The sequence below is a fragment of the Poecilia reticulata genome, chromosome 11, assembly GCF_904066995.2.
Source record: "Poecilia reticulata chromosome 11, P_reticulata-male-v2, whole genome shotgun sequence".
Classification (NCBI taxonomy): domain Eukaryota; kingdom Metazoa; phylum Chordata; class Actinopteri; order Cyprinodontiformes; family Poeciliidae; genus Poecilia; species Poecilia reticulata.
Window position 1 is genome coordinate 21687223 of NC_088840.1, and position 11424 is coordinate 21698646.

Here is an 11424-nt window from a genome sequence, read left to right on the forward strand (position 1 = left end):
GAAAAAAATAGGAATAGAGTTTGTAGTACCAGAATTCAATATAAAAATAGGAAAACGAATTACAGATGGATTATCAGTATACACAGGAGAAATGTTGGCAATGTTTACAATGGGTAGAAGACATAGAACCATTAAAAACAATAATATGTTCAGATTCAAGCTCTGCATTATTAAGTTTAAAATGTAATCAAACAGATAGTAGGATGGACATTTTCTTAGAAATATTTCATACATTATTCAGAATACAAAACATGGGTTTGATAGTTATATTTGTGTGGGTTCCAGCGCATATTGGAGTAGAAGGAAACGAGGGCCATTCAGAATAATATTAGCTTTATAGTTAAAACAAGAAAATCTGAGGGAAAGAGTATTGTTAAAGAAAAACTGTTGAAAGTGTGGCAAAAAAGGTGGGATGAAGAATAAACAGGAAGATGGTTTTATATATATATATATATATATATATATATATATATATATATATATATATATATATATTCGAGTGTTTCTCTAAGCGAGTTTATCAACGAGCAGTTAACTGCTGCTGAAGAAACATTAACGGAGTTTTATAAAAATCATCGTCAAGTCCGAGGAAGAGATGGATGATCAGCGCAGACTGCTGGATTTCTCCCGGACTCCCCGGATAATCTTACATCGGATAGGTAGGAAACACCAGCGATTGTAAACCGATAAATGAATTAAATGTAGAAATTGGTAAAATGAGTCGGCTGATAGTTTTGCTAAAAGGGCTGCAAAAAATAAAATTGTTGATTTAAATATTAAAATAAGTACAAATTAGATAAAGCATATTATAAAAATGTATATTGGGATACAGGAGGTAGTGCTAGGTTTTATTATAGTATTAAAAAAGTTGGAGAATTTAGGAAAGTTGATAGAATTGAAAAAGAAGATATTATATCCAGAATAAGATTTGGACATACAGGATTAAATGGTATTCTTAAAATAATTAATAAACATAATACAGGTTGTTATTGTGAACAAATGGAAACAGTACAGCATATATTTTTTTTTAAATCTGGTCATCTTGTGATTTCTGTAATAAACAATGAATGTCTTCCCCCATTTACTTTAATAAAGTTAACAATTCCTCTATTTTTCTGTTTTCTTGTCCAGATTGCCTGCAACATAACATTTACAATGAGGAGCCATGGAACCAGGAGAGGAGATCCACTCTGGACCAGGAGGAGTTAGAATCTCTGCAGGTGAAACAAGAACAGGAAGAACCAGAAGATCTGCAGATAAAAGAAGAGCAGGAGGATCTAGGACATCAGCAGATAAAAGTGGAAGAGAAAGAAGTTCACTGCAGTCAGGGTGAAGAACAGGTTGAGTTAAAACAGGAGACTGATACCTGCATGGTGGTTCCTGTTGATGACCAAACAAACCAAACTGAATCAGAACCAAACAGGAACCAAGTCATCTTCCAGGAAGCTGCTGAAGCTGAGGACCAAATTCAGGAAGGAAGAAAACCTTTCTCATGTGTCATCTGTGGAAAAAGTTTTAAACAAAAACAAGGTTTAACTCGTCACATGACGATTCACACCGGTGAAAAGCCATTTTCATGTGTGACCTGTGGACGAAGTTTTAGTCGAAAACAGAATTTAACTCATCACATGATGATTCACATGGGGGTAAAGCCGTTTTCATGTGTGAACTGTGGAAAAAGTTTTATTCACAAAGTTAGTTTAACTCGTCACATGATGACTCACACCGGTGAAAAGTTGTTTTTATGTGTGAACTGTGGAAAAAGTTTTTGTCGAAAAAGGATTTTAGCTGAACACATGTTGATTCACACCGGTGAAAAGTTGTTTTCATGTGTGAACTGTGAAAAAAGTTTTCGTCACAAAGTTAGTTTAACTCAGCACATGATGATTCACACTGGTGAAAAGCCGTTTTCATGTGTGACCTGTGGAAAAAGTTTTCATCGAAAAGATAATTTAACTCAGCACGTGATGATTCACACTGGTGAAAAGCCGTTTTCATGTGTGAACTGTGGAAAAAGTTTTAGTCGAAAACAGCATTTAACTCACCACATGATGATGCACACTGGTGAACAGCCGTAGAACTATTTTCCATCTAAATCCTATGTTGAGTTTCGCTGTAAATGCTGGAACCGATGCATCCAATTTTCTCTGTAACACATCCGTCACCCATCTGTGGTTGTAGCTAGAGCGAAAAAAAAAAAGAAAGTCAACTATTTTGTGCATACACTGACCCATACTGTAATGTTGTAATACAGTCGGTTGTGAATAAATACTACTGAATGTGTTTAAAACAGTGAAGGCACGGGTCATCATGTGAATGTATGTAGTGTTTGTAAAAGCAGAGAAGAAAATGACTGCAAACTCAACCTCAACTTTCTTGCAAGGTTCAAGTAATCTGTGCTGCACTTGGAGACTGAGGCATTCTATGAATTAGAAAAAAACTTAAAACTGATTGTATCCCCTTGAAATATGTTTTAAATTACTTTTTTATAATGCTACTTTGATTTGTATTTCATAAAGAGGCTAGTTTTTATTTTTATTTTCTTTCCCATCAAAAAATAAATAATTCACTTGGAAAGAGATGACTTCTACTGTTAGTTCCGTCAAGCACATCTCGACACCTCTAACGTCGTTTTGTAATGCTCTGTTTTGATTTGATGAAGTGTAGGGACAGGTTATAAGTCGGGAACAGTTTGGACTTCACAAGCCAAAACAAGGTTTTCCATGGCGATGGATGTTTTAGTCTTACCAACCAGCCCATGTTCCCATGGAATATTAAGGGGAAATATTAATTTAATACAAAATCACTGCCTTTGCTGAGCTTCTGTAACATTGCTGGCCTTTATTATTGGTGTTTTTGCATCTTCTTCCAGTAAGTTCCTGGTTATTTATTTTTTAGATAGCATTGCAGCACAAGTAATTCATGTAATAGTTTTTGAGTCAAATCTGTAACTGCAATAAAAGACTTGTTGGAAAGACTCCCACACAGCAAAGTTAGTTTAATTAAATATGGGAAGAATGGCAGCTGCCGATTAAACTGAAAGTTACAACATTGACATGATCACATGAGTTGTTTGTTTTTTTTACCGAGAAATGGCAACCAGCGGTAACTCTGAACAAAGCAGCAGCGCTCATTGATATACGAATACTATAGGAAAGGTTCTTATCTGGTGAAGTGAAGAAACTGAAACATGTTGCGAGATGTAGGAGATACGAATCAGAGGACAATATTAACTTTGGATTTATGGAAAACTGGAATACTGATATTGTATTCGTTTTACTTAGATAAAGTGGAAGAAAAGATTTTACATTTTTCAAAGAGAACTGGCTGTATGAGAAATCTTTAGTTGTGATACCATACCGTACCAACTTTATTTATAAAGCACTTTAAAACAACCACAGCTGACACAAAGTGATGTACATTAAAACACAACATAACATTAAAAAATAAAAATAAAAAATACATTGTATGATCCACAAGGTGGCGGTAATGCAATGAGATGAATGCCGACGGTCATAAAATCCCAAAGAAGAAGAGGAGGAAGAAGAAAAAGAAAAAGAGGACGGCACGCGGTCTGTTGTGTTGAATGTTCGAGTTTCTCTAAAAATATCTTCCGTCCACCTTGAACAAGTTTCTCAACGAGCGGTTAACTGCTGCCGAAGAAACTTTCACAGAGTTTAAAGGAATCATCGTCAAGTCGGAGGAAGAGATGGATGATCAGCTTGATTTCTCCCGGACACCCCAGATAATCTTACACCGTATAGGTAGGAAACACCAGCGATTGGATGCAGATTAAGATCTAAATGTAGAAGCTTTCTGTATGAGGATCATTTTAGTAACTGTCCCCCTTCCGTATAAATGTTTTAACAGGTATATGAAGGCAGACATCACAATGACGCTGTGAGAATGGCTTATTTATGTAGAGAGAAAATGGAGCCAATGACTTTTTATGACTCTCCTCCCTCAACTACGGAGTCTTTTGAAAACAGAAGAAATGTGAACAATGCAGCGCAATATAAAACATAAAATAAAAATAGCGGTGTTAGTAGCTATACAACTTAACAATTTGTAATCAATAAATTGTAGTAGCAATTGTTTGTCAAACCAAATATCCTATAAAAGTCCAACCAACCAGCCACTGCTGCACTGAAGTGATGCTTCGTATGTGGATAAAAGTTCAATGTCCAAAAAAAACTTGAAAATTGCTTTTATAGTTTATTTTTTCTAGTTTGACAAGCAAGTAACAAAGATCAAACTTTTCATTAGTGAGTAATTCAGGATGAGTTTTATGAAGCACGTAAAACGTAGAACTCGCCTAAACCCGAGCAGTTAGTTTTTATTTTTTAGTAATAAATCGTTGTCCATAGTGACATAGCGAGTAACAAGCCAATCACAACACTCTCTCTCTCTCTCTCTCTCTCTCTCTCTCTCTCTCTCTCTCTCTCTCTCTCTCTCTCTCCTGTTTGTTTCCAGTTTTCTTTTTGATCCAGCCATTCTTTCATACAAACAGATTAATCAGAATTTATGTATCAGAATCAAACATCTTTTACTTGTTTATGTATTGTAAGGCGTCATGTTGTTTTCACGTTGCCCATGTAGCATATTTGTAAAAAAAAAACAACCAATATATCAATGTAAATGGTTAATGAATAAAAATGTCAAATGGGCTAATTTCTCAGAAGATAAGGCACGACTCATGAAAGAGTAGACGGACTAAGTTTGCAGTTGCTCGTGCCTTGTATTTATAGTGAGGAGAATTTATATACATATTTACAACACAGTGAAAATAAACATCCAAATCGCCATATAAAAATGTGCAAAAAAAAATAAATAAAAAAAATCAATCCATCCCAGAGTTCCATAATTAATGTTGGTTTGAGTCCCAAGCAAGTTAGATACAAAGTGCTTCGTTCAGTGCAGTTCCTGGGCTGACAAAAATGACAAAAGTCAGATCAGAGTGGCGAGAAAACTGTTCATTGGCTGCAAGGAGCCTCCTACCAGCCTGACAGGAGAACAGAATCTTCAGGCATTTGTCTACCTCACTATCTACCTGGCCTGAATAAAACAGGACCATTTTCTCAATAAATATAGAATCAAAACATTGTAGTGTGCACAAAAATTCAATAAATGGCACTTTTTTGCACTATAAATAGTTCCAACAATAATTTTCAATCAATATGCACATTCAATAAACATAAAGTTCAATATAAATTACATCCATGAAAAATCAATAGATATGTACCACATAAATTAGTTGACATGAAATGTAAAAACATCAATTTAAACAAGTGCTCAATAAACATTTAAGGCACCTTATTGTTCTCCAATTGTTTGTTCAAAGTTACTATGGGTGTCTGACAGTGATTTTGCCGCTTCATAGACAAACAGTGACATCAGCTAACGCCAAGTCACACACAGAAACACTCACCAATTCTGCGAACGCGTCCTACTCTTTCATATTTTCCAGCTCCAGCTAATATACCTAGCAGATAGGCTGCGGTGGTACATGTGACCCTAATACTCAACAGCGATTAGCTGTTCGGTAGTCTGGTGAGAACCGATGACATATTAAAACTATTGCGAGATTTGAGAAATGAAGGGGCCGGAGAATGAGGGAATGGAAGTTAAAATTTACACCCAAGTTACACCTATTTTATATATATTGTCCCCTTGATGTCCCAGTAGAGCATATGAAGCACCGCGGTGCATCGGCTCAGGAGTCCAGTGATTGGATGGAGTTCCTCAGGGCTTCATGAAGCTTCATCTCGCCATCACTACTTTTCATTGTTTCTTCTCCTGCTCTGGTCAAAACCCACAGGCCCAACCCGGTGCATGCTGGTCCAATACCAGTACCTATACTGACAGAAAATGGACCCACAGTTTTTCCTGTCTAACTTTGGAAAGTAAATAACAAAGGAACAAAAACTAAACATTATTAACCTACAAATAAACTCTGTAAGTAAACCCCAAACATATAAACTGGACTAAAATAACATTTTAATATAGCTCAAAGTAAAAAATATCTTGGAGTAATAAAATTTAGTGTTAAATATTAACAATAAACCCTGCTATAATTAATTTTGTAATAAATAAAATATTCTTTAAAAATCAATTCATTTGAGAATTCTCCAAATGTCAGCTGGATATGTCGACTGATCTGTCTCTCTGTCTACGCTCTTGAATTTTTAGGTGTGAGGTTAACTATTACTCTTTTTCTTGGTTTTCTTCTCCAGATTTCCTGCAGTGTAACGTTTGCAACCAGGAGAGGAGATCCATTCGGGACCAGGAAGAGTTAGAACCTCTGCAGGTGAAGCAAGAACAGGAAGAACCAGAAGATCATCAGATAAAAGAAGAGCAGGGGGATCAAGAACATCAGATAAAAGAAGAGCAGGAGGATCTAGAACATCAGCAGATAAAAGTGGAAGAGAAAGAAGTTTACTGCAGTCAGGGTGAAAAACATGTTGAGCTGAAACAGGAGACTGATACCTGCATGGTGGTTCCTGTTGATGAACAAACATCCCACACTGAATCAGAACCAAACAGGAACCAAGTCATCTTCCAGGAAGCTGCTGAAGCTGAGGACCAAAATCTGGAAAGAAGAAAACCTTTCTCATGCGTCACTTGTGGAAAACGTTTAAAACAAAAACAAGGTTTAACTCGTCACATGACGATTCACACCGGTGAAAAGCCGTTTTCATGTGTGACCTGTGGACGAAGTTTTAGTCGAAAACAGAATTTAACTCATCACATGATGATTCACATGGGGGTAAAACCATTTTTGTGTGTGAACTGCGGAAAAAGTTTTATTCACAAAGTTAGTTTAACTCGTCACATGATGATTCACACCGGTGAAAAGCCGTTTTCATGTCTGAACTGTGGAAAATGTTTTAGTGAAAAACATAATTTATCACGGCACATTATGATTCACAAAGGTGAAAAGCCTTTTTCATGTATGATCTGTGGAAAATGTTTCAATCAAAAAGATAATTTATCTCGGCACATGATGATTCACAAAGGTGAAAAGCTGTTTTCATGTGTGACCTGTGGAAAAAGTTTTAGTCAAAAACAAGGGTTATCTCGGCACATGATGATTCACACAGGTGAAAAGCCTTTTTCATGTGTGAACTGTGGAAAAAGTTTTAGTCGAAAACTGGAGTTAACTGTACACATGATGATTCACACTGTTGAAAAGCCTTTTTCATGTGTGAACTGTGGAAAAGGTTTTCATCACAAAGTTCGTCTAATTCACCACATGAGGCGTCACAGCGGTGAAAAGCAGTAGAAGTATTTTACATACATGTCCTATGTTGAGGTTCATTATAAAACTGATTTGGTTAAAAACTAGAATGAAAGACTGGAAGGGTTTCATGTCTATAAAGTGGAAAAATTGTTGTATTTATTTAATGTGATCATTTGGATCGTCACATTTGGTTGCTTAGAGATGTGCAATAATGACACATTTTCCGTCAGAGATCCTTTGGGGGGTTTTTTCTGGCATATTCTGTATCAAAAACTAATGATAAACTATGTTATTATATTAACATCCTGTTTGTGTCAAACTGTATGCTGTGTGTACAATGTGAAGAGCAGAGGGCTCAGCACACAGCCCTGAGGAGAGGCAGGACTGATGCTGATAGCTGAAGAGCCATTGGGGCCACTGACTATTTCATGCATGAACAGAGTCTGACCGGACCTGGACTCCCTTCCAGAACATTCTCACAAGATTCAGGGCTTAAGCTCCGGCGGGGGCCGGATTTCCGGCTTTTGACCAAACGGTCCACCTCAACCAATCTTCATGGTCCGCCTCAACCAAACTGTAGTCTCTGGGCTTAAAGAGCTCCATCTGGGAGCCAGGCTTCCAGCTTTTCAAGCAAAGCGAGCATTGGACCAAACGGCCCGCCTCAACTAAACTGTTGATAATAGACAAAGATGTCTGCCAATAAGAATTCTAGCTCCCGTGTTCTTGACCAATGACTGTAAAACGGTTTGTAGTAAAGAAGCGCATGCTTTCGGTTCGGCGGTTAAATCAAATGCTATATGAAAGAAGATGGAGTTTGTCTCACCCTGTAAAGAAACACGTTTACTTGAGAAAGGAATTAAAAACAAGTGGCGCTGGGCATGGCTAGAGGAAAGGGGACAGGACGGGAAGTTGGCAGACATTTTTACAAAAGGAGGGCGCTGGGATTCCTTTGGGGGGCGTTTGGTCGAAGGTAAACTTTACACCTTAAATGCACAACAATACCAGTTTAGACTTTGAGCAACTTGCTAAACCTGTATTTCGTATCATTAAATCATGCCTGGTTGCAACTGTATCAATGGCAGGTCTTCTTCTTTTCAGTGTTTGTAGCTTTTGGCGCAGCTCCGCTCCTGCTAGTAGCTTCACCGCATCAGGTCAGCGTTATACCGGCTGCTGATGTTGCTGTGATTCACTTTGTCTGGTGTCAGATTTTCTAATATTTTATGTTTTATTGAGGATTTTTGTACATATGTTTAGGCAGTTCTGTGATCATGTCAAAGCAGCAACTTATATTAAGTTTTATTGTCCATCTGGATGCTGCCCGCTTCCATGGAAGGACCACAGAAAATACCTCTTATAAACAAGTAATTACTAAAATCACAATACCCTCACTTTGTATCCCTCTGAAAAATGAACCCATTTAAATAAAGAAATCCCTCCATGGGTGATACCACGATAGAGAGCGTTCATTTTATAGCGTTAACACCGGTGCTGTAAGTGGTCCGGTATGAAACGGGTGTGATGGAACAACGGTGATGACTCCATGACACTTTCAATTTGACTCATTAGGATTTGATTAAGAACCAGATTTGTTCTTTGTAATTTCTGTCCAGTGAAACTATTAATCTATAAATCAATAGACAGATCTATATAAATATATAATCCATGTTTCTGTCCCATATTTGTATGGCATTAAAAGGACCTGGAACTTTTGTTTTTCCACTGAAAGCTCTGGTTTGAACAATAGATGCCATGAGGATGAAATTTTATGGATGATACTCTGATGTCCCATTCTGAAGGCAGCACAGAGCTGCACCACCATAAACTCACAGAAACACTGACGAGAAGAAGAGCTATGATTAATGTAGTTACAGTTTGTCGTGAAACCTGGTTGGAACTGATTGAGATCTTTCCAGGACACACAGAAAACGGATCATAAGAGCCCAGAGGCGACGTGTAATCTTGAATCATTATTTAATGTTGATTGAAACTTATGTAATCTTTATTGCAACACAACTTATATAATCCTTATTGTGATAGAAACCCAGAAGAAACAAATAATTCAGTATTATGATTTGATGTGATTAAAACTTGTGTAATCCTTATTTTAATAATGTACCACTAATCAATGTGATGAATTATGTGAACTTGATTTAAAGAGTAAATGTGAAAAATCATAAATGAATTATCCTATTCAAGGTAGATGAGATGCCTTAATACTGTGTCGCAATAGCAGAGGCTGTGTGGGAGTAAAAGGGGTTGCGTGAGAACAAGAACTGTGAGTGTGGAAGAAATAGTACATGGGATAGTGAAATAAGCCAAAGCACCAGATGTTAAGCGCACTGTTAAGAGCAGATAGGAGCTGCAGCAAGAGTAAAAGAGGAAGTAAGCCAAAGTGGGTGACGTAAGAGAAATGGTGCAACGGGAGATTGTGCAAGCACAACCAAGATGCAGAAGTAGATAATTGTGTAAGTCGCAGATGTGCACACGGCTTAAATACTGAGAGTATAAAAAGTAGAGGCAGGAGAAGAACGGGGTTCTTTGTTCCAACAGCGTTCGAGTCAAGACCACATGAAGATGCAGGATCAGATTGGGGCTATACTTTGAAACCACGGGAAGGTGAAGACTTCGCACTGCTCTAGAAAGGAACAAGATTCGTTCATCCACAACCCGGGGTTCTGATTCGACACCTGCCCTACTCTTAACCCAAGAAACATCTCGATGATGCTACAGTGAACATGGGGGATAGACAAAGGTCACCTATGGATAAAGAACTGAGCTCATGAAGAATACTCACCAGTTCAACTTTGGATATTCTAAAAAAGGACTCTGCTATGGCAAGATGGGGTCCCTGACCATGGAATTTAAAGTTGTCTGCTGCCAAGATCAACTCAGCATCTAGGAAAGAGTGGAACTGCATCCCAAAGCCTCTCTTAAGGTTTAGTGACACAGTATAGGGACTAGAGGGAAGTGTGTTTTCCAAAATTCTTTTATGTTTTAATCTTTTGAGTTTTAATTGTAGTAGCTGTATGTCGTTTTCCCCTGCTAAAGCTTGCTAATAAAATATTAAAGTCTAATTGATGCTGTGGACAGTTAAGTTAATTAAGTCATTGGAATAACAACTCTTCTGGTTAACATAAAATCAATGTTCATGATTCTAGTGACGGGCTGCACAGTGGCGCAGTTGGTAGAGCTGTTGCCTTGCAGCAAGAAAGTTCTGGGTTCAATTCCTGGTCTTTCTGCATGGAGTTTGCATGTTCTCCCTGTGCATGCGTGGGTTTTCTCTGGGTACTCTGGTTACCTCCCACAGTCCAAAAACATGACTGTCAGGTTAATTGCCCCTAAGTGTGTGTGTGTGTGTGTGTGTGTGTGTGTGTGTGTGTGTGCATGGTTGTTTTTCCTGTGTGTCTCTGTGTTGCCCTGCGACAGACTGGCGACCTGTCCAGGGTGGACCCCGCCTCTCGCCCGAAACATTAGCACTAGCAACCCTCCTGACCCCACTAAGGGACAAGGGTGCAAGAAAATGGATGGATGGATGATTCTAGTGAATTGGGGGGCTTCAGACGTTTCTTTAGTTATGATAAATAATGACCTTGGGACTCGTGCCGAGTCTCTAAAGTTATTTAGACTGTAACAAGTGCACGATATTAATAGAGAAGGAGCTGCCGTTAACTGCGGTGGTTTCTGGAGTCAAGCTACCACGTGCTATTTGGATGTCTGATCCATTAACTGTAAAAGGTCATAATCTCAGGATCTGAAGGTGGTTAGAGTCTAGATGCATCTGTCTCGCTTCCAGCTTAAATAGAATGCCCTCTATATACTCATCTGTGGTAATACTCAGGAGGTAGAGGCTTCATGGACTCGTTAGACGAAGAGCTGGTCAGTAGGAGCCTGAGAAGAGGTAGGGGTGTGGCTAACTATTGCGTAATAACAAGTTCTATCCATGTTTTAATGTTGCAGGGCTCAGTTGTTTTGCAAATAGTTTAAAGTTTAAACTGCAATTGTTGTACATCTTTTATCTGATCATTTTGTGGAATATTTAACAACTAGAAAATGGCAAAGAACAAGAATATTTTTTCCACTCTTATTGGCTGCTGTTAGGCCTACAAATTTTAACTTGAATGTTCATTACATTTTTCATAGACACCTGGGAAAATAATTTCTATTCACATTGCTTTTTTGTTCTC

General features: G+C 37.9%; 2 protein-coding genes across 2 annotated transcripts; both read left to right on the plus strand.

The window, feature by feature from the left end:
* Positions 1–497: 497 nt before the first annotated feature.
* Positions 498–3055, plus strand: LOC108166702 (uncharacterized). Its single transcript, XM_017307420.2, has 2 exons — positions 498–659; positions 1132–3055. Exons 1-2 carry the CDS (start codon positions 596–598, stop codon positions 2076–2078), a joined length of 1011 nt encoding a protein of 336 aa, XP_017162909.2. The 5' UTR covers positions 498–595; the 3' UTR covers positions 2079–3055.
* A 68-nt stretch (positions 3056–3123) lies between these two features.
* LOC145553692 (uncharacterized) lies at positions 3124–10314 on the plus strand. Its single transcript, XM_081612549.1, has 2 exons — positions 3124–3764; positions 6234–10314. The coding sequence occupies exons 1-2, from the start codon at positions 3710–3712 to the stop codon at positions 7280–7282; spliced, it is 1104 nt and encodes a 367-aa protein (XP_081468675.1). The 5' UTR covers positions 3124–3709; the 3' UTR covers positions 7283–10314.
* The last annotated feature ends 1110 nt before the right edge of the window (positions 10315–11424 follow it).